The sequence below is a fragment of the Nipponia nippon genome, unplaced genomic scaffold, assembly GCF_047370975.1.
Source record: "Nipponia nippon isolate SJK-2023a ecotype South Korea unplaced genomic scaffold, ASM4737097v1 scaffold_7, whole genome shotgun sequence".
NCBI lineage: Eukaryota > Metazoa > Chordata > Aves > Pelecaniformes > Threskiornithidae > Nipponia > Nipponia nippon.
The window spans coordinates 10,636,218-10,662,908 of record NW_028262391.1 but is presented as its reverse complement, the minus strand read 5'-3'; the positions used below and the strand labels follow the sequence as shown (position 1 = coordinate 10,662,908).

Below are 26,691 nucleotides of genomic sequence, written 5' to 3'. Positions count from 1 at the left end.
CATGTTCTCATGCCCCCACTATCCTTTACTCTAAGACCAGGAAAGCAATGTTTCAGCGTGGGCAGGGAAAGAATCACTGACACCTGCTGGGCATTTTTAATACAAATCTTTATTTGTGAAATACAGGAGAAGTTCAGGAAAATCCTGAAAAGGTGAAGTGCATGTATCTGCCCTCAATCATCCACATTTTCCTGCTGCTTTGTTTTTGCTCCATCTGAGCATTCATTTATATCCAGGCCAGACTAGATTGGGCTTGTGTTCATTCCAACATCAGAATGAAAGTGCAACTTTATTGGGAAAGCAGCATAAAGTACAGAGCTGTTGTGTCAGTAGAAAGAAAAAAAAAAAAAGCATCTTTAGTGATGTGTTCAGGCAGTTGCCCATACTAAGGTGAAACAAACCAAAGAAATTCAGGATATATTTTGCCTTTAGATACAGGCAGGTTAGTGGAAAACCTGCATATGACTCCAGGCTGGCCCCAAGTCAGTTAAATTGATGGCAACATCACAGTTTGCCAACAAACAATGTGCATTTTAGTACGCATGGAATATAAAAAAAACCCACAAACCACAATACTTAATACACCACATGCATGTACCGACGTCAACGCATTGTCAGGTTTCTAGCAAGTGTATCTCTGTGGGGAAACAAAAAGAAACACACACATATTAAGGAGAAGAATGCTAATATTGTATCCAACTATAACAGCTAAAATTAACCTGACCACATTTATACAATACAGGAGTTACAGCACAGAAGACAGGAGTGAGAAGACAATAACAGCTTTGAAAGAGCCCCAACATACAACTATGTCAATTAAAAACGTGAAACGCATTCTTAGCCATAACGCATGTGTGACATAAATCATATCTGGTTCATACCTTCAGCCATTGCAATTCCAACACTACCACTACAATACCGATTTTAACAACATGCTGAAACTGTTTAACAAGCCTCTAAAGACATTTGGAGGAAATTCCCCTTCCTCACTCAAAAAAAACCCCCACCTTCAAAAAACCCTTCAGACAGATCTGTCTGAAGGTTTTGTTAGCTATGTGCTAGTTAATTCCTTCTCTTGTCCTACTTTTACTAAGCAAGGCCAGGATGCTGCAGTTTTCATTATATACGGCCTATTCTCAGTAGTCTATCAGCTGCTGTGAGCAGAATATAAGGCTAGAGCAATAGTTAGAACAAGCAGCCTACCACATAACTGCATCACACTATGCAACAGTGGTTTAGGCTATGGCAAAGACCACCATCACCAGGAGATTTGTATTTCAGTTATATCACCTATATAGTGCTGATGATCACATGTGCCATGGAGGCGGGGGGGGAAGCCTTCCAGCTCCTATGCAGACTAACTTCACTGTGACAGCTGAGGAATCAGCTGAAAGCCTGTGGTCAAATACTACATGAAAATGCTGAACACAAGGCTATAAAAAAAAAAGTTGTCCATTGAATTGTTGCTTAAGAATACCTAAAAATTAGCTGCGAGTAAGACTCCACAGTAGCATCAGTAATGATAGTGTTTCACGTTCATCTGAGAAGCATGGTTATAACTACAAACAGCTTACCTCCTGACTGCCGCACAACCCACATAGTCCTCCAAGAATGCCGTTGATTATCTGTATGAAGCACAGAATGAACTCTATTCCTCCCAAGACAAGAAGCATGGAAAAGAGGGTGACGTTCCATTGCACGATGTTTTGAGGTTCTTGACATACAGACCACTTGTTATACTCAAACAAATACCTGTACACAGCAATTGAAAGCATATTAACATTGTGACAGAGTGGGATGCTTACTATACACTAGAACCAGTTTACATCTAGTCTGTAACTGCATTGAGGATAATCACTCTAGTGGGAATAGAAAATGCAATGGTTTACTCCATGCAAAGTTCGCTCTGTTTAATGACGTGTTGAACTACCAACCATACATTTTTGTTAAGTCTTGATTTCCTTAAAAAAAAAAATCTAAGCTATAAAGGCAGAATCTTCTATTACTGATTAAAGTGAGATTCAAGTTCAATAAAGCTGAAAGAGCAAAGCTATTTCTCAAAACATCCATAGAGCTTTTCAGGACTGGGCCTTTATTCTAAAGACAGCAATTACCGATTGGACACAAAAGGGGTCACTTCCTCTCTTGTGCTACTGTCTTTGGGTCCTCACATGCCTACTCTGGAAGAGCCAAACACAGAACAAATTTAGAGGGGTACTGCAGTGTTCCAGTTGCTACTCCTCGCCCACATCTTCAGAACATCAGTACTGATGAGCCTTCAGCAAGAACTTAACTCAGTCCTTCTATATTCAGTCATAGCTGGGGGGATGGGGGAGGAGGAATGCCCCCTCTTGGGAGAGATGCAGCTGAAATGTAGAATTCAAACTCTGCTGCAAAGGATCTTTATGTGGCTTCTTAGTACTCAAACTGTCTCTAGTCTGGCATCAGCCACAAACTGCCACTAGAAACAGCCGCGAGGTTGCCAACCATACAGACACTGTAAAAGCACGTCATGATCCAAAACAAATCCTCTTCCAGCCTACAGGATTTGTGGGGATTAATGGGGAATAGCATACATCTCAGCTACATAGGCTTGGTTTGCTGCAGAACCCTAATTAAGGATAATTAGGAGCTTCTGGCCTTCCCTGCCCTGCACTGTACAAAGATTCTTCTAAACCTTTTCCAGTTTCATTTACAAAGGTTCTATGCCATTGTCACTAATGAAGGTATTGTGCCAGTTTACACTGACGCAAAGCAACTTCAGCAGCAAGCCTCACAAAAGAGATTCTTACACAAATGATAAGACAAATTTCATAACAACTGCTATTCATAGTTTGTAAATCCCTCAAAGTCCTAAAACTTTATACTTGTATGTTAGAGATGTTCATGGACATGAACAGTATATAGTATATAGATATTTTTTATATATATACATATGTTTAGATCACTTTTTGTAGGACAGAGGATTTATATTGCTTTGTTTTTAAACTATAGCAGTGTGGGTAACTGACACCATCTCTTTAATTCTTAGTGAGTGAGAAGCATAAACTTATGAATGGATCTTGGTATATGGCTACTGGATATTAGTGAAAGGTACTGGAATAAAGACTATAATAAAATAATGTGCATGGGGGAAAGATATAACATCCTCATGAACAGACAACTTACCCTCCAGAGGATTCACTGAAAGGATAGATCCAGTTTCTTTCTAGGCGAGTAAAACAATATGGTCCGTGAGACAAGCCCAGTGCCGAAATGATTATACAGTATCCAGAACCCAGGATCCCAACAAGGGCTGCCAGAACTGAGGACAGCATCTGCTCAGCAAACAGAGACATGAACTTTCAACACAACCATCACCTTGTCTTTGGGATTATCTGGGACTGGTGTGTAAAGGCTCACTTACCGCACAGCTTTTCCCACAGTTCTCATGGCCAAAGCACCCACAGCAGTCATCATTGTGAAGCCCAATGAATACCACAGCTGGAATGAGTACCTAGGTACGGAGCAAACAAACCACACAGTTCTGTTCTGTTTCACAGACAGGGCAGATAAAACACAGTCCTCGCATTGCACTCATTTATGTTGCTTCTTGGCAGGGGAGCGGGGGGCAGCATGTATCGATTATTCAGTTTTACTCCTATTTAACACAGTAGGCATCTCACTACTGATAGCAGCAGCACCAACACCAGGAGAGGTATATTTCTATTTCCGCTTTGTGTATACACAGCACTTAAGTGTATAAAGAGCCTGTCAATAAAAAAAACCTGCTGTTGTATTACTGCAATTTAAAGTACTTCACCTTTAAAAGTTTTTATTCACATTAAAGGCTGTATCCTGCAAATAAAATGCTTTGCAAAAAAAAAAAAAAGGCATTCGCTGTCTGCCAAATAATGACTACAAGATAAGTCTCTCAATTATTTTGTTAAAAAAAAACAACTACCACCAACATATTAGTCACTGAAGAGCAATCATCACTCTGTGTGACAAACCAGTCCGACTAGAGTAGAAAGTCTAGGAACATTTTGCTCAATCCAGGCAAACGTTTCATTACAGACATCTAGCTTTTTCTAGGTTTTCACAACCAGTTTCCAGTGACAGAAATGCAAAGTAACAAAGCAGAAGCTATCTGTGACATAAATCATCCATACTCCAGAGCTTTTAGCACAAAATCAAGAAGGACCAGAGTCGATTAAACAGAGTATCCTCCCCACCAGCACTAACAGGACTTAATAATAGTTTGCACTCATAAAGACACTACACCCAGGAGTACCTCAGAAAACCATAAAGAAAGTGCCTATAACACTTTGCTAACTGCACAGATTTACTTAACAAGACACTAAAATAAAAACTATCCAGTTGAACAGTCACATACTTCTCAGCCCTTACTCAAACCTATTGCTGAGCCTCAACGCTGCAGGTCCAGAAGAGGTTGTACAAGTGTGTTCCAGGAGCAGTTCCACCGATTCCACTTGTATTATTCTGTGTGTAAAGCCCAGTCTTTGCAAATCCCAGTCTAGGTTCCAACAGGGCTGTAACACAGCTGGAAGCACCTCTCACAAGATGGAGGGCCTTACCATGCAATTGTTTTTGACCTGTGATTTGCAGACTCTTTGAGATCTGTAGCCTATTTCTAAGAGGACTTTTAAAAGCAAACGAAAAAGGAAGCCTGGAGTCAGGGAACTTAAATATGCTAAAATGTGGTCCACAAAATTGAAAAGGTAGAAAATAATAGCTTCAGATTAACAATGTCCAACAACGAACACAACCAATTCTTTATCCTTTGCTGCAACTCAAATGCAAAGCTTTGATAACTGCCACTCGATTCCTCTGAATTGAGAGCTAAGGCAGAGAAATAACTGTCAACATCTCTGATAATAGAAATTAAGGAATTGTAACTAAATGCTAGTTATCTAGGGACATTTAAAAGGAGAATAGTTCAATAATATAACAAAAAAACATATAAGATTTAACTCTTTACGCAAACCATGACCCGCTGAGAGGCTTTGTTCCAGTTTTGCATTTGGATTTTGAGACCTAGACCCTATGATTTTTCTCAGCTCTAAAATGACATAATGTTGCAGACAAGATAACCAAGAGTTACTAATAATACCTATGGGGTAATACAGCTAATTTCTTTTGATACAACTCCAGAGATTCCTGCTGACAAGATATTTGATCAATAAATTAATGTAACTGGGAATGAAACAGCAATACCAAATAGCTCCAAAATAAACTTGAAAGAAACCAGTAGGTCATTACTTACCAAAAAGCCTCCACCTAGAATGCCATGAAGGCACTCTACGTATTTGCCGAGATGATGCTCTGAAGCAAATCTTGTTTCGCCATTAGGAAAATAAAGTAAAATGTTGGCCACAATGCTGAGCAAGGCAAGGATGAGCAACTTATAACCAATACATCTAGCACGCCTTCCGAAACACATGTCCTCAGCTTTACAAATCCTTCTTTCACTAGTCCAATCCAACCTATCTCATACCTGTCCACGCCTAGAAGAAGATCAGCCTTTATTCTCACCTCCTTAAATACTCAGGGTTACCTAGCTACCTGGATGATGTTTACACCTCCTCATAACTATCATTCCCAATTGCAGAGCGAGGGAACAGGGATGGCAGAACGCCACCACCCTTTTTAAATGCATTAATTATTGTCAAACCAAATGCAATCAAGGAAATATTGAATACTAGGTAATTTCACCCTAATATATGATGCTTGGAATGATCACCAGTGAACATGATTAGACATGACCAACAGGCTTAAACCACAACACAAGTTCTATTAGGAACTGAAGGAAAAAGATTTTGTTTTCTTTGTTAGAAGCAGCTTTGACTTTTAGGTTTATAGACTGATTCAGAACAACCTGAAGCCAGGGAAAGACTCAGCTGACTTCAACAGTATTGAGTCAGAGTTTGGGGTATAAATAGAATAAGGTCTAGAGCAATGAGGAGTATGTAGAACAACCTCTCACTTTGCTATCCTGGTAATGGAGTAAGAGCAAACCTCATCAGAGGGTGGAAAACAAATAAAATGGACAGGTAGGCTTCTAAGGAGTATCCTTGTTCTTGACATTATAAGACAAGCTGAATTTAGATTAACATCCATTTGTTAAAGCTAAACGAAGCAAACACTGGTGAAAAATACTGCTTCGAAAAGAGGATTATAAAATACAGCCCTTGCACTGACATTTGATGTCTAGAAATACAAAAAAAGAAAAACCCCAAACAGAGAGAAATGTATTATATCAGGGGTTTCCAAACTATCTTACATGTACCAGTAACATTAACTCGCATACTAAATGGAGATACAAAGTGACCTGGAAAAATTAAGATCTAGCCTTCTCTTTTCCCTCACGCAACTTTTGCTAAAATAGCCAAAAGCTGCTTCTTCACATACATACAGCTCAACACAGAGGCATGAGCTGCCATGCCCACTACTATCACATGGTAGAAGATAACTAAGAAATGCACAGGCCCAGACTAGATTCGGGAAGTGCTGCTGCTGCCATCATCATAATACAATGAATTCTCATCACAAAAACAGTAGCTAGACAAACTGAGTTTGGGAATGTAGAGGATATTAGAAGACTGTACTGAGACTTCTTCAATTATTTAGGGGGAAAAATACTTACTCAATTTTTTGGTTTGGGGTGTGTGTGCATTATTTTTTTAACAGCTAAATAATACTGTAAACAGAAGTCTAAATCAAATCCATGGTATTCTTGCAAGTGATGGGAGCAACACTTCAGCTGAGAGAGAGAGAGAGAGTGCAAGTGTGCAAAAATAAAAGAGGGGGGTGGGGTGGGCAGAAGAGAGCAGTGCTGTGCAGATGTGGGTTTGTGACATAACTTCTCCGGGTATTGTAGCTGTTGACCTTGGAGACTTCCTTCATTATGAGAAATATCCTCCAATTGTAGAAACATAGGCTTACCATTATTGTGCACTTCACCTCTGATGACTAAAACAAGCATAAACATCATCCTGCATGTTTCCTCTGCAGAAGGAGATGGCTGCTCAACTGAAAACTCCCTTTATTGTGTTATGCTAAAAAAACCCAAACCACTCCCCCCCAAAAAAAGACCACTCAACACCCTTCCCTCCCCCAAAACAACCACACCAAACATATGGTGACTGGGAAGTAGATTTAAAAGCTGTTCTATTTGTAACCTGTATAATTGTTTTCTAAACACTGATTTGAAATAAAATTTCACATAATCAAAAACTTCCTACATTTAAAATCAATTCTGCACATTATCAAGCATGCGGGATATTGCATGGGAATTGCAGTCCACAGTTACTACCAAAAAACCCTCCCAAGGAATAGAATAGTAGTTCAGATCACTCTCCTATATAATCATCTAGGTTACAAAAATCTTGAGCTTGTTTACTTCTCATGCCTGTTTGCTTCATAAATCCTAATTTTACTACTTGGCAAAGTGAGCAGTGGTGGATTTTTGGAATGCATCGTGGGCATGTTGAGTTTGAAATGATAAAATGGACCCACACACAAGCAGTAGCCAACCACGAGCTTCTCCTCAACCTGAGGAACAGCAGCACCCAAGCTGCAGCTTGTGACATGCTCCAGCACCATGAGATGGCAGAGTTTACATTAGCGTAAACAAAACCAGAATCAGATTTTGAGTCTTTTTATACAAGAACCACAGTGTTTGCGCTTAAAGAGGCAAGATCTCACTCACAGGTGCTTCCCCACAGCCCACGGGAAAGTCCACTATTTCTCTCTCACAGGACTATTCCTGTAGCTCTGATGCCTGTCCTGGACAAAGAACACACATTAAAAGGCAATCAATCACCCAGTGTTATTAGAGACAATAAAAGTCTAATTCTAGGCTAAAGCCTAGCTTTAGACTGTAGGTCTAGTCCTCAGCTCTGGCTGAGAAGCACCTACTGCAGTGCGGTACAGGAAGGACGAGACAATCAAAGGGGCAGTGAAGCAATTTTGATAGCACACTCCAAGGTCCAGCAGGTAGGACCGTTGTGAAAGACTTCCATATCCTCTCCTGGCAGAAGGGGGCTGATCTAGAAACAATTACAGCAACTGGCTTGTATCTCCAAATCATCAGTTCTGCAGGATAAAGTTTGTCAGCAGAACAGTGCTACAAGGAGCAGGACACTGACCCTTCACGCCAGAGAAGTGGCTAAAATTAGGTGCCTTGTCCAATTACAGAGGTATCTAATACTAAGCCTAATTTCACATGGGGTCCAAGGATCCAGCAGCCCCTCTATAAAACAACCCCCCCCCACCTCAATAGTCATTGTTGCTTTGGCTCTTCTATTGCAGCAGGAGGACAGAAGCTTGCTTCTTTCACAAAATAAAAGGTGTTAGAAAGAGACTAGTGTTTCCTGATGCCAAAAAGGGGGAAATCTCCTAAGTAGTAGAAGAGCTCTCTACATTCAAGCTCTGAAAAGCTAAGCATCCTCCAGCTTTCTGTACCTGCTCCTCAACCAACACAACAGGAATAACAGAAATTACTTTCTCCAGGTCAGCAGTGTATTGGAGACCCTTGCTATATTTTTGGACAAGTCCTAAGTTTACCTATTGTAAAGAGGAGCAGTTTATCAGAGACTGTCAAAGTTACCACAACTTGAAAAGTTACCAAATGCTTGCAAGAGTGTTGAAAAAAGCCCCAAAAAACACAGGCCTACAGAATTTTATCAAGAAAAAGAAAACCATGAAGTATGACATTTCTCCTACAAAAGCAAATTGCTTCAACTACAACCACATCTAGCACCTCCGCCCTAAGCCAGACAGATTCCCAAAGTGATTCATCATAATCAACAGAAGAAACTGAGTTGCAACAGCAAAGAAAAGGGCCATACAAAAAAGGAGATCTCTGTCACTCCACTAATACATTTAATGCCCACAGTAACCCTGGAAACACCCATATCCCTCTATGAAAGAGGAAATCAAGGGCCGGGGCGGGGAGGGGGGAAGGATATCTGCAAAATAAATACAGAAGCGGTTAGGCAGACCCAGACCCATCACGCCAGAGTCAGCATGCTGTCAAGAACAGGGTCACACAGACTAGGCTCAGTTTCCCTGACTGGACCCTGGCCATGCTACCATATTTGAACTTGTTGCATGTGTACGCTGTAAGGCTCCTGTGCTCTGAGGATGCCACATAACCCTCTTTCCTTAGCTCTCTGGCACATGGCCAGGCTGCTATTCCCTTCATGGCAATGAGATTTTTATAGCTCAGCTGTCCCAAATCCCTGGTGTTAATCTTGCTAATCCTCCCTAAACTGAATGTTGCTTTTTTTTTTTTTTACTATTTTAGCACCTAAAGAGGTTCTCATTCCTTATAACCAGACACAGGATAAAACATTTGCAATAAATGTTTCTGCCATCAGTGTTTTCTGAGCAAATATAAGCAATCTCCTGATTTAAATTAAAGATACCAGAAGGATGGAAGGAAAGCCACCCCTCTGCTGAAAAGCATAACGTGTTGCTCCAAACGGTCAGTCCTACTGCCTTATAGCCACCCCTACGCATGGTTTGCTAAAAGACACAATAGCGATCAAGAGACACAGCTGAAAGACACAGGACAAATGTCTTCCAATCACCTTGAAAACAATTTAAAAAAAAAAAGCCTTGAAGCAAATAATTTTTTACACTATAAAAACTGGTCAGACGTGAATCAAGGGGACTTTACTAATATCTTTGCCATTTGGACACCCTACACTACAGCTTCTACCAGAGTTTCTCATTATAACTTTTCTTGCAAAACTTCAGCAAAAGGTTAATGGGAGGGAAGTACCTGTTGTGGAGGCACTGGCAGGGTGTGGTAACTGCATGACATCTGTAGATGAGACACAGCCTGGGAAATAATAGCATGGGCTGCACAGATGCATTTGGAAAGACTGGCAACACAACGCATGTGTATCGACACAGGTTACGAACTCACACTTGTATTCCCTTATAAGCTATTCTCATTTGTTCTTCTCTTATTGTTTAGTAGGTTACTGCTCACAGCAGCAAATATTAGCTTAGACGACTGCTGGGAATGTATGATGCATATGCACTCACCTGTTCGCTAAACTAAGGGGAGCCTCTTAGCCAGCTGTTCGACAGAGCTCCCAGTGACCGTAGGAACACCCGTGACTTCCCTTCAATCAAATGGAGAAACACCCATCCATACCACCATCCATTTCTCAATGTTCAAGTGATGCATTGCTCATGTTTTCCAGCCATCGTCCACAAAAGCACTGTGCTGTAGCTATAATTGTCCTCAGGCACGCCACCTCACAAATGCACGTCAATCAGCAAACTCCACCTGGACAGCCACGAGAGGCAACTGCTCCCCTGAAGTCCTTGATATCTACGGTCTCCTGGCCACAGCCAGAAGAAAGTTTCCACATTACCTTTATTAATTACATGACAGCTCCTTGGATGAACTAATGAGCTACCTCTGAGGAGGAGCAACCACCTGTTGCCACGAGACAGACCACTGAACATAAATTCAATCACTCCTTACACAGCTATAACACGCTTGCTTGCTTGCTATCTCTGTCATCACTTCGAGACAGAAAACTGATGTGAACCATAGAAGTAGTCAGCTTGAAGCGACCGCTCACCCTTTCATGCAACAACACACACTGACACATATAGAGAAGATTCAATTTATTAGTAATAATTCTGACCTAAGAAGGAGTCAGCAATGATGCAACAAAAGTAGTTTTGACACTTAACCAACGAGCTTGGAAATTCAAAAGCTTACAATCAGGGCAGAGCTACCACTAAATGAGTGTATAGAAACTCCTCTCTCTAAAGAAGAGCCCATAAACCTTACTTAAGAACAACTATTACTGACCCTAGACTTGCAATGCTACTGTAACATCATGCCACAATGAAATAAACCACTTCAAAAAACTTTTCTGGTGACATATAAAACCCATGATGTAACCTGCCTTCATTACTTCTTGCAACAATGTTATTATGATAAAAGTAGGACATAAGACAAATTCTATTTCTGCCACAGCCTATGAGTGAAACCTTGGCCATGCAAAATGACCAACTAAAGTTTGTTTCCCTTCAACCGTAGTATTTACAGACAGGTTTGCATTCTATATTTCTAGACTACCCTTAAAATCGTGACATTCTTGCAAAAGTTAAACAAGCATGAAGCATTATCATCACTGTGCTATAAGCATACTGTTCTATACCGTGTGTATGTAATGGCTGTATGAATCGGAAAATTGGGATTAGCTTAGCATACGTATCTCTGCATAGCATAGCACGATGACCAGACTGTCTTCAGGCTTGAAGTGTGCCACTTTCGTGACTCCCCTCCCCTGTAGCAATATGCATAAAACAGACGCCCAGTAAAATACATGGTTATGTCTTTGGCTCTTGTGGTGCAAAAGTCAATCATGAAGCATCTTTGTGTTTCTCATATAGTGACCCTGTGAGTAGTTTTCTACTTTCCTCTAATCTAGCAAAACCAGATTGCTTCTATCATACCATATATTTTAGATCTGTAGGCTCAAAAAAGGGAAAGAAAAAAAAGCAACAAATTTCATTGCCCATTTTGTTTCATTAGCATATGCTTCATGCACTGTTCATGCAGTCTTGTTTCTGGCATTAGCCATTAGTAAGTTCATGCCAGTTAAAAACTTTTAAAATGATTATTGCTGAATGATCCCACAACTACTGCTTGGCTAGAACAGTCTATGTATTGATTCCATAGCAGTAAAATGTGAAGTTTAGTGTTTAAAATTAACAGGTCTTTCATGTTATCATGACTGATATTGCAGCATGCTGTACGTGCTTGCAAATCTTTCAGCATCAGTAGTAACTGGATCACATATATCACAATCAGAAGATAAAATCAGACATGACCACAAGACTCTTGAAAGACTATTTCCTAAGCAGTACTCCCACCCTTCCATCAACCTTTGCTATCATCATTTAAATTGGAACTCTGAAGTTCATTTAATAACATACACGCAGTGCACTGAATTTTTGCTACCCGCTGGTCCTTAAAATGGCTGCCAATCATATAGCCAACTATTTCATGGTCATGTTCCTCCACCAGGCACATCAAGACCTCAAAAATGCTATACAGATGTAGCACACATTTTTAATAGGAGAATGTTAATTAAAAAAAAAATTTAAAACTACAGTCAAAGAATAAATCAGACTACAGAAGATCCCTTTTAATCTGAGCAACATTTAATGGAGAAAAGCAGATGAAAATAACATTTAACACTGATTATGTTTTAATTAATTCTTAGTCTTTTTTTTAAGGCAACATACTAGAAAAATACAACTGAGACCGTATTCTGTGTAGATATACAAAATACCCATCGGCCATATGGGGCCTGTAGCACACACAACGCTTTACCGTGGCTGCTCCTTTCAGAAGATCCTTCTAACTCATATATGTGGTGCCATTCTAATGAACTGCAATTTGGGTTGGAGGGTGGGGAAGGACGAAGTTCCTGAATTAGGAGTTTTATATTCCTTTGAACTATAATTACAGCTAAAAGTATTCATGTCACCAGTGCACCCAAACATGTAAGTTAATTCTGCAGAATTACACACATGTTCATTCCAGAGTAGTAGTCCCTTGCACAGCCATCTCCTCAGGGGTCAGATCCTGCCCACAGGACTTTCTGCAAGTGCTTGGAAGACAAAGAGCCCCAAGATTTCCACCAGCTCCCTCTAGTGATAACCAGGCTACAACCAAACAGGCTCTGTTGTGCCCGCTCATGGGCCACTAGCTGCAGTGACCTCTGGCTCTCAAGTCTTCTCCAACAGTTCATGAAATATCTCCTTCAAGCAACAGACACCACCTGCCTTCTGCCCCAGAAGGCAATGTTCAGTAACAGCCACTGATGGCACAGGAGCCAGGCACAATGCACTCTGCAATAACAGGAACTGAACTAAGGCACCGTACCCACTGAGTCAAATCCTGAAGGCTCCAGTAGGTCTGGATTCGGTTCAGGTGCTAAATCCAAAAGAGAGCTCTTCCAGGAAGAGTACTACTAGATGGTAAGTTAAAAAAGTAAACCAACTTTCTTCTTTTACAGATCTTCACAGCAGACAAGTAGTCCAGCTCTTTGCTCTCCACAAGCACAAAGAGAAAGGCAACAAACAAAAATACTGGAAGTTTCCTCTAAAGGTGAGGACAAAAAGAAAAAAAAAAAAAAAAATCACAGCCCTTCCCTAGTATCTGAGCTGAGTCAGGTGACACTTTCCTCCGAAAAGGCAGGTACTGTCTTTGAGGAAACTGCAGCCACATCAACAACAGCACTTGCCTGTCAGGCAAAACACCTTGGGGATTTTTTGTGTTACCCTCAATCAACTCCCAAGATTTTGATCAATTACGTTCTGCCCTAAGTTGCAGTCATAGGGCTTACTAATTGAGCGCTACTCAGGGGCATACAAAAGGCTAAAGGAAAATTAAGATGTGTCGTGTGGAACCATTACAATTATAAAGCTATTGCACAGTTCTTCATATACAGACTTATTAAGCAGGTTGCTGATTAATCCAGCCTATGATTAGTGCGCAAGGAATATAAAAAGACTATCACAACAGGAATGAGTTTCCACACCACCTCATAGCAAATTTATTTCATTTCAGATTATGCGCTAAGCAAGCAAAATACTCCTTTACCAACAGGCCCGAGGACAGCAGGCAAATATGACAGGACAGCACCACCACTTCTCTGCTACATACAGATAATGCTGAGAACTGCTGGCTACACGGTCCTCACAATCACTTCTGCTATTGTCTGTGCTACGATTGGAAACTCCTGGCCTAACCGTTTACTTTTCAAGCATTAAATTAAGATTATACCTCTCCTGGAAGAGTTCAAGCAAAGCCAGGCTGCAGCTAAGGCTTGTTGAGGATTCATCCCGAACTCCAACATGTTTAGTTGGAGTTTAAAAAGAATAAAGTGAAGTTTAAAAAGAATAAAGTGAAGTTTAAAAAGAATAAAGTGAAGTTTAAAAAGAATAAAGTGAAGTTCTACAATGAGGTAGAGTGTATATAATGCAACAAATACCACGAAACATTTTTGACACTTCATAAGACGACTGTTTTGCACATAAATTGCCTTTGTGGAAATTATTTTAAATTCAACTTGAGAGGCCTGATTATTTTTCCTTGTAGAAGTTTAATGCATCCACCTTGATGCTAGAAAAGTCATGGGCTTGTCAATAAATGGAAACAGAGGCTAAAGAAGCAGAAATTTGCTTGCGTGTCCCACATTGTCCTATTCTTGAATCTCTGTGTTCTAATGAAAACACATCTCTAGACTCCACAGGAAAGGCATGTGCTCATGTATGACAACAAGAGCTGTAGAAGAAAAAGAGTGTTCCTGCAGCCCTTGAGAGCACCACAAAGGGAAGGAAACAGGAGGAGGATTATTGTAGTGAATAAAACAGATGTACAAAAAGCAGACTAAGCTTAATCCAACTCTTCACCATATCCACCATATCTGCTTTGGCTATGGTTCCCCCCCCCTTTGTTTTCCTTTTTTGTTTGTTTTTGGGTTTTTTTGTTGTTGTTTTTTGTTGTTGTTGTTTTTTTAAACTGTTTGCAAGCCTGTGTTAGCTCTAATCTTCCATCAGGAGTGACTGCCAATAGGCATACTAAACTAGAAAAGATGTGTAACATCCAAGGAAAGCACAAAAACAGCGACAGCAGTGGTTATAGACTCCATCTGGCAGTCTAACTGAGGAAGGAATACAGTTCTTCAGACAACTCTGGCTCATCATCCTCTCGACCCTCTAACTTACACTTTCTATTTCTCACTAGCACATTCCACAGCAGTAACCAAACAGAATAAAAACATGCACATATCACTAGAAAGGACTTTCCTCCTCAAATTTCCCTTTGAGAGAGCATAGCTCTTGGAGCTCTGGATGTGAAATTTGCTTTTGTGGGTATTTTGTAACCTTTTTGTAGTATTTGCCAGTTAGGAGATTTAGAGGCTCTTCTTTAATACCAGAAAATAAGTATGCACACCTACAAACACAGGTCAGTGGGTTAAGTGATAATACACAAAGGTCAAGGTAGGAGGGCTTGGTGCGACTGTGGGTTTCTACATCCTGCCTGGAGAGTTAAAACACTCTCCAGAGCAAAAAGCAGCGAAACCTTCCATCTGTCAGTACACCACCAAAAAGCACACGTTACCCGCACCCGTCCTTGTGGTTGCATGAATTCTCCCACCACTCCAAAGGAGCACAGAAGTTCCTTGCTGTCTGCAGCAGTTGCTAGGGTGGGACTGATAGTGTGATATGGATGCTTCCCCAGTGCAAGGCATTTTCAGTGGCTACTAGACAAGGAGTTACCTCCCCTACTCTGAAAAAGCATAAACATAATATACCTTATATAACCAAACTGATAAGATAGATTATATTTGACAAAGTTGTTGAAAGAACAACCAACTTACAGTAATTGTGCATGACAGCCAGCAAGACTGTCTGATCAGCTAGTCTGTGATTATAACATCTGAGATGGTATGCAGTGACCCTCACTGTACTGAGAAGCGGGCAGGATTGGCAGCAGCCTGTGAAACATTCGCTGGAGGATGCTCAGCATACACACCAGTAGATACCGATGGTTAAAAGGCGATTATCAAGGCAGATGCGCCCATGACTAACTGTGGCCACTTGTATCTCTGAAGGAGTCCATTTTCAGCTGCATGTCTGTTAAAATTAGGAGGAAAAAGAAATCCCAGAAAATGAAGCCATGCTCACAGTATTTATAGAGTTAGATGCTTTCTACAAAGTGACCTGCAAACACCTACATAAAACACAAATGTGGCCACCATAAAGTAACTGATGTTAAGCCATCTGAACTTCACCTCATACGCTGTCACTTTTGCCCTTGTAACAGTAACATACATGTTCAACTGAAGATGGAAGGGGAAACAATGAAAAGCAAATAGCCCCACTGAGGGATTTCTATAAAATATGTATTGCCATTTTAACACCTGCAAAATATTTGGGAGTGGAGCAGCCAGCCTGCCTGCTCAGCGCAGTGAGCATCAGGAATGCAGCAACCCTTCGATGTAACTGCACGCTGCTCTTCCAAGCCTGCTACTTGCAGCCAACTGTGGCACTAGTGAAATGTGTATTCAGGAGTTCATTTCTCCCAGCTGCTGCCTGAGGTCAGACATACAGACAGAAAGATATCTTGTCAGCGAGTATGACAACTGCCGCATGCACAAAACATGGCAGACCTGTGCCAAGGAAACACTGCGCACACTAGAGTCTAGGTACCTCAACTTCAGTGCAGTGGTCAGGACTCCTCTTAAACATTTTTTTTTTTTATCTGATGAGGAAGCTACAATCCTAGCAATCCAAGGCAAGCATAGGGGAATTCTTTACAGTTGTTACTTTCAGTCTTCCAATCTGGATAGCTATGCCTATCTTTTTTACCTGCCATACGCTACCAGTGAAAACACATTCATAGAATCTGGCTTGCAAGCTGCTAAATGAACTGCCTCAAATTTTCTTCATCATATAATAAACCATGACTTCCAGATGTGTAGCACCTGTAGTTTCTTTGGCTAAGTCACAAGTTATATTTTTCAGAGAATCAAAAGCTGATACTTTCCATTCCTTCTCAAAGTTACACAACATAAATGTTACAGTCAGCTTAATGCTATAATGAAATATCCTGCAACTGGATAGTAGGTATACACGCAAACATCCTTGTGGATTGCTCTCCTATATGCTCTCTCCTACATAACATCAGCTACATTATATTTACTGAGTGGTGAGAACAATTTCAGCTATTTAAAAAAAACCCCAAACATTCAGTACTATTAATACTATTTAACTCTACAAGTATAGTTAAAAAAATTGCAGACCTGCTTCAAACAGTGTGAAGTCTCCCAAATGTGGATATTTGTGATTAGTAAATATCAAAGTCTGTATATTACATATACATTTTCATTTAAACTGTGCATAAATTCTTTGGGAAATAAGAACAACTGTATGGCCCACGAGATACGGTGGTTTTTGCAAGTATCAACAGGAATTCGCTAGCTAATAGACAAATACAGAGAAATACATATTGCCATTTTCCTTTTGGCAGGAAGTAATTTTCTTTACAAAAAGACACAACTTCTTCACAGAATAAGATCAATTAATTCAGTTTAAAAAATTACATTAATGCAAACAAAAATGCCTAAACAGTACATTGCTAAGTAACATCAACAATAAGATGCTATTAAAGTTTATCATCAGTAACTCAGTCTTGATATTTCAGGATTCTGAATGAATAAATGTTGCCAAGGCAGAATTTGGATTTTTTTTCTCCCCCTCAAGTACAAAGTTTGAGAATTTGCTGTCTATACCAAACCTATATTGCTACTGATCTTTAACAATGATTAAATTTATGCTGCATTTCATATTTAATTGCAGCAATTTATGCTGCATTTCATATTTAATAATAAACGCTACTGTTAATTATATTTGATGAAAAGAGAACTATACAACCCGCTAGGCTTAAGGTTTTCGGGTGACCCCTTTAGCTGTGTAAAAAGGGAGCAACAAGGAAAGGAAAGGTGAGAAAATATTTATAGCAACAGAATCCTTCCAAAGAGATGAGCACAGAAACTGAGAGGGGACAATTTCCCCATTGTGAAAAACAAGTAACAGAGCAAATCCTATTCCTACGTGGGTGCTTAACTGGTGCAAAGATTATAAAGCAGTAATCCAAGAAACAAGACATTTCTACTTTTCTCTCAAAATAAAATGAAGACCTAGAATTTACAAGCACATCTTGCAAAGAACTCAAGGAACTTCCTTACCATTGTAAATTATGCTTAAAGTTATCACCATTGGTTACACACAAGCATTCTATACATACGGGTTACAGGGTACACCGTTGTCAGGGCAATATAGCCTTGCACTGCTAAAGGAGTCACTTTTAAGTATCTCAGAAGTCATGGAAGACATTTCTGTCTTTTCTTGCCTTAAAGAAAAAAAGGCTCACCTATGGCCACAGCACCCCAAATGTAACTTCACCAACACTGTACTTGCATAGTTCTGCACGGCCACAAGGCTGACCTGCGAAGGTGTGCGACAGCCTCGCCTCCTGGACTCTGCCAACACACATGCCAGCCACTCCTCTCCTGGAATCTCACATCTGCTACGCAGAACGAGAACACAGGCAGAAGAGGCTGGAACTCCACTCCTGTTCTCCTGTTGCACACAGAAGGCTTTGTGTAAAACAAAAACGGGTTCCTTTAGTTGGACAGAGCTTAACAAGAACAGGAAACATGTATTTAAAAAATCTGAAAATTAACTATCCTACCCTGTGATAATAGTACAGTTTGGACTCTCCGATCACCTTCTCAAAGAGTCTTCACACACACAGAACATGGTATATTGGGAAATATTTTCTCACTTGTAGCATAAATCCTCAGCCATCTGGAACAAGTCCTGTGCCAAAGCCCATGCAGTTGCACTTGATGAAAGGACAGGCATTGCCTTGAGGATCCACCACAGTGAAATAAACTCTCTCAGTTCTAACTGTAAGACATTTTCAGAACCAGATTTCTCACTGCTCTGAAATGCAGAAAATAACCAAGTTTAGCACACAAAGATTCTGGCTCAGTTTAAAATAAACCACTGTATACCTACAAGACATAACTCACCCTGTCTTGTGAACTGTCCTACTGGAACCAGAGGATATAGTCATACATGTAAGTGACAAAAAAATGACCCTAATCTATACTCACTTTATTAAAGCAAAGGGTTGGATTTGTCTAGACTCCTCAAGCTAGTACAGAACTGGAGAAAATTTAAGGAGAGTTACTCCAAACTGGTATTATAAACCATAATCTGAAACAAACATGACACACCAAGTTTCAGAAGGACACTTTGAAATGACAGATGTTATCATATGAAAGACAAGTACTGGATGGAGCCAAAGTCCTCTTATAGACACACAATGCCTATATCAATAAGACATTTCAACTCTATAACTAATATTTAGTTAAGTGCAAACACAATCCTGCCAATAAATTGAAGTAAACAAACCTATCTAAAGTACACAAAACCAGACTAACACAGCCTGGTACTTAAACACATGGGAATTTCTACCTGTGCATGAGTAATCACTGTGCTCATAGGGTTTTTTCATTTTCCTTCAGTAAGGCTGGCATTGTACAAAACATGAAGATGACTTCTAGCTGCAAGATCTTGTTAAGCACGGACCTTACTGAATTTGAGCAGACCGCAAACCCCATCAGCCTCCAATATTCCATTTCTACCTTTCGAACACAGTAATGAAACAAAATCATTAAATAGAAAGAATAGCGCTGAAGGGGGGCTGACAGGGAAGCAGAGTCACGTGGAGTGTGTTTGGAGAGCTTTATGTAGTGTTCACCTCTTCCTGGGTTCACCTTCCGCTTTCTGCTTCGCGCGTTCGTGCGTGAACTCTGCCACGCTGAACTCTCAGCTGGGGGCAGAAATTCAGGGCCCAAATGTTTGCCACAGAAAGCAGCAGAGCTCCTAGGAGAGCTGCAGTCACCTGTGATTGAAGGTAGGTCCCCTCCTCTCCCCTCTGCCTAAGGGAAGGATAATGCTGAAACTGCATTTACTGCCCCTGTGTGATGGAAATCAGTACCAAAGAAACCAGTTGTCAAGAGGTACAGACACCCACAGATATGCAAAGACTTAATAACTCCGGGGTGTGCCGTAGCATCTGTATGATTCTCTGATCACGCTGACTGAGATTTAAAAAGTTTGAGCCAAATTTTTCCTCACTTTTTTTCTGTTCCCTGACTTTCCAAGCAAAATTTTTAGTGTTTCTCTTAGGCAAGAGGAAAACATCACGTAGTCATTATGGGGTAATTTTTGAAATTGAACATCTTAAAGCATTTTGTTTAAAATCAGGTTAAGACATCAGTGTACCTCTTCCATTTCTATACTTTTTAGTTTTTTTAAAATCTGCAGACTAATTTTTCTAATAAACCTTCACTGCAATTTATCAGTTATTTGCTCTTTTTCAACTGACTTTCATTTTTTAAATTAATACAACAGTATACATGGACTAATGTTATAAAACAAACAATTTTTTTAGCCAAATTATTTAACAGAGACAGACATACTTCAAACTAAATAATTCTGAGGGAAGTCTTATGGCCATCATATGTACAGAAGCAGCTTAAAGTCTCCAGTAACAGAGTTCCTCCTCCTCCTCCTACAGAGTGTACTTGCATGCCTAATCCATAAATGCAAGGGAAGAGAAAAACATTTTAAGTTAATTAGTTGAGAATGCTCCTTAGCATAGGATCTGGACAGGCTTTTTTCCTAGGTACCAAAACTTTGTCAGGGTCAGCACAGACTGAGAACGCATCAGTAAAGCTGAGTTTCATGGCCTCAGTCAGCACATGCAGAGTCAGCTGTACTATGACCCATGTCTGAAAGCAGCAACAACAAAAGTACAATTGCATTAGATTTACCACACATTTTAAAATGTCCAGTGTTACTGCATAAAGAGCACTGTCTATCCAGACATTATTCACGTAACTTATTTATGGTATTAATTTAATCATATTGTTGACAGCATTGCACAGTAGTTAGCTATGAGGAATTCTGAAATGGTACAAGTTGTTTCTAAAAATCAGTTAAATCATACTGGAGATTTTCTTGGAAGTTTATATTGTAGCTTGCAAAATATAATATTTTCAACACAAAAATGAAAACAGTTTCATACTAAGAACCTCTCTCCAATAAAAACACTTTTTATTTAGTAGTAGAAAACCATTCATTGTACAGTTTACTTGAAGTCATGACTTCTGACCGGGCTTCAATGAAGCCTTTCCTTGAACTGTAAGTGGCTGAAAATTTTTACAGATTAATTCTTCTGTGTCTGAACCATACTTTCAGAGTTGGCCAGACTTGAAAAAACAAATACGTGCCTCTCAAATCTCTTACTGGATATAAAAGCCATACCTTTAACATTAGAATTCCCCAAAGTGTTTAGGGTCAAAGCTGTGATTCCTTATCCACTTGGAGGTATTTCCCAAACACTCATACACTACAGGGAGAAAAAAAAGCTTTTCCCTTCTGCTTTAAACAACAAGAGCATTATTAGAAATTTATATTAAAACTACCACAGAGTGAAGGTATTTCTTCATAACAAAGACACAAAGAGGTAGTGGCTTTCCCCGCTTCTCCAACTTACTCTTTTAGAATAAGATATAAGCATTACAAATTAGCACAGCGTTCTGCAGCAGTAACCCAATCCGCTGTCCAGTCCAGTATAAGAAAGTGCCAATACTGTCATTATTGCTACACGGGGGGAAATCTTGAGCCTTCACATGGAATAGGTTTCAACTGCAGCTTAGTTACAGATCTGCATTTTTCATAATGCACTTCAAGGTTACTTAATACTTGGTGCATTCAGGGGCAGATCGTAGCTGTTGGTTTTGCCTCATGTTCCCAAGAGCCAAAAAAGCTCAGAACCTGTCTGCAGCAGAAATGTGCCAGTCAAAATGGTTTGGGAGACACAAAAAGCCCTCTGCCTTCAGCACAGGATCTACAAACTACCTGTCAAAGAATAAAACCCTAGACTGCAAGTCTGCTTGCTCCTAAGAGGACATCAGTGGAAGTAAGATGCCCTGTAGATCCTGCCAAATATGCACACACACATAAACTTCTGCTTTGTTGGACAACTGCTACCATAGTCCTGATCACCAGGGTGCAGCTTCCTGGGCTAGCTGCTGCTCCGCTGCAGCCTTGCGCCTCTCAAACCCTTTTGTTACTTGAGGTTGCACATAAGACAAGAAGGTGGTGCTCCCAGCAAGACCAGCCTACTGATAAGGTGTCTCACATGGAGTAAAAGATGTGGTTTAAAATGTCCCCAGGCTGAGGAAGGCCTGTGACTTTCCTCATATTGGGGAGGCATTTTAATGACCTGTTGTTAAGAACTGGGCACTTCAACTTCTTCTACGACTGTGCTCCAAAAGCAGCGATGTTTGCTCCCCTTTTAAAATGTGCCTTTGCACACTGATTTGCCACAATCTCCAAAATTCCCTCTTCCCTTTGACAGGATCAAGGCATGACCCACTCCTCCTCCTGGCCAACAACATATTCCAGCAGTGAGCTTCACAGCCAGCTGCTACTGTGAAATCCACCCTCATGGGAGGAATTCCCTCTCCCCCCACCGCAAGGCAGCCACAGCTCCAGCACAGGCGTCCCAACACTCGTTGGAAGTCAGTGCCAGTTCTGAGGCCCCTTTGCAGGTCTAGCCATAGACCACGTCAAGACAGATGAAGCACTTCCCACTCCTCTTCCAGCATACATCATCCACACGCTGAGCATTAAAGAAAACACCTCCTTTAACACTGAGCTAATGCAAATTGTCTTGCTAAGTCTACAAAAATCTTGTAAAGTTTTATGTCTGCTTCCAAAGCTGCTATGTATCTGGATGTTTTGGTTTCAGTATTAGTCAGCACATGTATTTTCCTGCTTTGAAAATAGGAAATTCACTAGCCCAACAGGTAGCCCATTAGTCCTATGAGTCTGTCCTCTGTTACTCAACTCGGACACAACTCCCATTGATGCAATTAAAAAGTTTCCTCGAGTAAAGGCTACAGGCATGGGTGTGCATGTAGCCAGGTATTTCAAAATAGTCTCTGTGAGCCATGCTGTGGACTTCTGCTTCTTTCTAAAGATATTTCTCAACAGGCAATGGGTGTACCACTGAACGAATGACTAATAACTTTTTCCTGTAAGCCCCGGATTAGAAGGAATGTTTGCTCTTGGGAGTAAGAAGCATTATAGTATTATAGGATACTGTGTCTAACAGGTAGGTGTGCAGAGTATGCTGACCTACCTGCTGAGACAATGCAAGTAGTAACTTCCATGGCAAGAACACAAACCTTCCCTTTTTCCACACATTTTGCAAGCCAACTATCATTTTATTATATAGTCTCAGTATAAGACAGAGCTACACAAGTTTTTGGAAGTATGAGGAATATTAGGAAGTATAACTAGGCAAAGCTCAAATATCTAATCAGCAAGAAATTCAAAATGCAACTTTGCTTTTCTATGCATAATACTTACAAGGCATACCTATACATATGATCATATATATACTTTTTGAGCAGAAGCACTCCAACTGAAAAATAACCTAGGAGAAAACCCTTTGTATCATATGCCCTAGAACATTATGTAGAACTAAACATGCTATTGTCTTATGTTTTGTTTTTTTCCATTATCGTTACTACATTGTAACAATTGCTGCATATGTGACAGAAACATGTTGTCAGGGATAACAACTGGGACAGGCAAGAAAACAGAGATCACTTTTTAAAAAGTCTGTCTTAAATCTTCCATATTTGTTACTTTTTAAAGACTAACAACAGTTCTGAAAACATCTGTCTCCACTTCATTACAGATATCACTAAAACGTGACACCACTAAGGAAGTATTTTTTTCTAGGGTCTATCAGCAGTATTAAAAAGATCTCTTGTTTTCAAGCAGAACAGGGGGGAAATAACCACCGAGTACTGACCATCAAGACTGGCAGCAGATTTCTCACCATTTGAATCTATAAACCAAACCCCAGTGCATTTCTAGTGACTGCTGCCAGCGTAACATGGCTGAACAAGCACAGGAATCCCTTGGTGAATTCTGTGGCTTCACATGCAAAAGTCAGAGCAGATATGCAATGCCATCTGGCAAGTTCAGACAGAAAGTCATCACCTGAGCTGTCCTGAAGAGCAGTAAAGTCATCACCTGAGCTTCCTCAGAACTGGATGAGCTGCATGTAACTTCTCCTTTAGCTTTGAGGAAGGTGGCTCTTTACCATCAGGTGAAAACAGCAGTGTTTTCAGGAGGAAACAGAATGCTCTTGCATGAACAGCACAGCATAGTGACTGCACAGAAACAGTGAAGGAATACAGAGCCAGACTAAGTACCAAGAAGTTACCAACATAACTAACTGCAGAGGTAGTGGGGATGAGAGCAAGATTTCTGCTTGAGGGCTACAAGTGTTTCTTGAAAAATGTACAACTGCTCCAATTGCTGTTCATACTGAAAGTTGGTTGCGGTTCACGTACCAAAGCCCAAAAACTTCAATTAGTGTATTGGGATATTCAGCACCTTGAAATTTAGGTCACTTACTCTATTGCCTAAATAGAAATTATAGGTGACAAATTTTAGAAATCCAAGTTTGACAGCACTGTCCTTAAATTGTACCCGGTTATAAAGAAGGAATGGAGCCTGTATCACAGAAGGGTGGGGAGATTTAATCTTTACACTACTTTGTGATGCTTTGACAAATGGCATTAATGAAGTGGAATGGTTTATTAAAACACTAAGGAAAAAAAATTATGCACATCAGTGACTTCCATTTAAAGACAGACAAAAAAAACTAAGAAAAGCATGCCATTAAAAAGAGGAGTTTCAGCAAAGTCAAAGTGCAGATCTGCTGTGCCTGGGAGCACCCGGTTCTACCTGCGAGCACGAGCGTGGCTCTGAGCGTGCGAGCGCAAGATGAAACAGCTACGCAACGAGAGCTCCTCCTGCTCTTGAATTCTGGAGAAACGGCAATTTTATCCCATGTTCATGCACATATAAAATGGCTTAGCACATTTCAATGCTGTTGTCAAATTTACAGGATGAGCACTATGCTCAAATTACAGAGACTGGTAAGTCAGTAAAACCAGCAGAATACAAAGATGAAGCTGGGTATAAAGACATCATTGTATTAAGATGACACTTCATGTAGCAAGTCAGGTAGCTTTGTGTTATTATAATTATATTGCAAGAGTATACAATACTTTTACTCAAAAAGGCAAGGGTGTGACAGCAGCTGAAGCACTTGCACAAGGTCATAGAGTAATGACAGTCAGAGGAGCTGAGGAGAATCCCCTGTCAGGTCGATTAAGCACAACCTGGTGTGGTATTATGACACATATTGGCAATGATCTAAAAGAACCTACTTTGCTACAACCAAGCTATAAGGTTTTCCAAGGTTTTGAAATATATTAACTATTTTTAAAAATATTTTAATCCCCCCCAATGAAGAGTAAGATACCTTGTTAAATTTGAAAACAGTTATTACCAGCTGCTCTAAAGGATATAAGGATTAGCTACCAACAAATTCACAAACATACAGCAATAAAATCAATTCACACACATAGAACTTTAAACTATTAAAAGAAACTCTTAGTACCACATAGGTAAGTCCATTCTTGGTTCCTAAAATCACCCCAGACTGCTAGTGGTCCAATAGGGAAAACAGAAACAGAGAGAAACCACAAAAAGAATTACAACAACATTAGGCAAACCAAGGCAGGAGACCCCACCGCAGTTAAGTTTTTGCCAGTTTCCAAAGCAGCTATGTGCTGCTAACCCCCAGCTCACACAAATTTTGTTAAACCCAATACTGATACATATTTTAACCATGAGCAAATCTGACTATGGAACCCAAGCTGAGGTACAACCCACCTGAGCCATGGCTTGAGGCTGTCCCTTCCAAGGGCAGGGAATATCAGACAACATTTTGGGGAGACCCACTTCCAGAGTAGCCAGCCACCAGGCTGTACACCCACTGCCATTCCTGTGGCAAGAACAAAGGAAAAAGCCCACCTTGGCCTTATTTGCTCTGTGATTGCCTACCAGCTGAGCAGGAGGGAGAGCAGGCAAATGGGATGGATTTTTACCCCAGATACACTGCACAGCACACAGGGACATCCAGAACAGCAGAGGGATAGAAAGAGTATCTTGAGAACACTGCAACTTACATATTTCTACCATCAGCACAAACACTGGGTTTTACTCCCACCTTCCAGGATAGCAGTGGGAGCAATTTGCACTGAACACATCCAGGGATTTCTCTTGTAAGCAAGAGCTGGGAGCACCTCAGCACACCACTGCAGCCCCCAACGGTAAGTTCCCTGCATCCACCTGGCTCTTATTCACACTCATTTTAAAGGAGTTGAATTCCACCAAGGTCAGCAACCTCCTCCTGAGGAACCACCTTGTTAATTAGGCCAGATTCAGACCTCCTGTGCAGAACAAGCTGCAGCCAGCATTGCCTTGTTTTGTCTTCAACTCACAAAGTGAATATGATTGGAAAAAGTTCTCTTAATAAAAATAGCCATCCATAAAACTTTAATGTTATTGACTACTGACTAATGTTACTGCATGGAGAGGCCCAGTACCACACCAGTTTGCTTCACAGTCTCAAGGTGCAATTTAACAGTTGACTTAAACTGATCTAACTGCAAATTGTTGCTGGAGATTCGGTCCCGTTCTCTACTTGCAGCTCTATATTCCTGCTTCTTCCCTAATATTGGTCCTGGCATTCCTGTGGCCTTGCTTGGACCGGACCAGAGAACTAACATGGATGAAAACTAGCCCAGTGGTGGAAATTAAAAACCAGTGAACAAACAAGTGGTTTTCAGTCAGATCAATCCCTTGATCCTCTGCACAGATGAATGAGCATTGCTGCCAACAAGCCATTGCCATGCCTCTTCCTCTCGGGGGTGGTGGAAGCCCGGGCAGACACAAGCCAGCTGCCAAGCTGCATTCCCGGTCACAGCGAGGAGGCTGAGCTCTGCTGCCCTGGCCACGGAAACGTCAGCCCTGGAGGCTGGCACCCAGCCACAGCAGAGGGAGGCAGCCATGGCACTCCTCTCTACAGGGAATGCATTTTCTATCCTCTTTTTAAAG

At 40.6% G+C, this 26,691-nt stretch overlaps 1 protein-coding gene across 1 annotated transcript; it reads right to left on the bottom strand.

The window, feature by feature from the left end:
* Positions 1-91: 91 nt before the first annotated feature.
* On the bottom strand, positions 92-25,899 carry LOC104015691 (transmembrane 4 L6 family member 1). The gene is made up of 6 exons (XM_087740109.1): positions 25,761-25,899; positions 25,465-25,576; positions 3,407-3,496; positions 3,169-3,317; positions 1,575-1,752; positions 92-637 (listed from the first exon to the last, which is right to left on the bottom strand). Coding segments are annotated over exons 1-6 (546 nt in total). The 5' UTR covers positions 25,763-25,899; the 3' UTR covers positions 92-622.
* Positions 25,900-26,691: the final 792 nt, after the last annotated feature.

Excerpts from the sequence above, each read along its gene's own strand:
- LOC104015691 (XM_087740109.1), bottom strand. Across the intron at positions 3,497-25,464 it reads AGCCTCAAGCCATGGCTCAG|GTACTCATTCCAGCTGTGGT; the intron begins GTGGGTTGTACC and ends CTCCGTACCTAG. Across the intron at positions 3,318-3,406 it reads ACTGTGGGAAAAGCTGTGCG|ATGCTGTCCTCAGTTCTGGC; the intron begins GTAAGTGAGCCT and ends TTTGCTGAGCAG.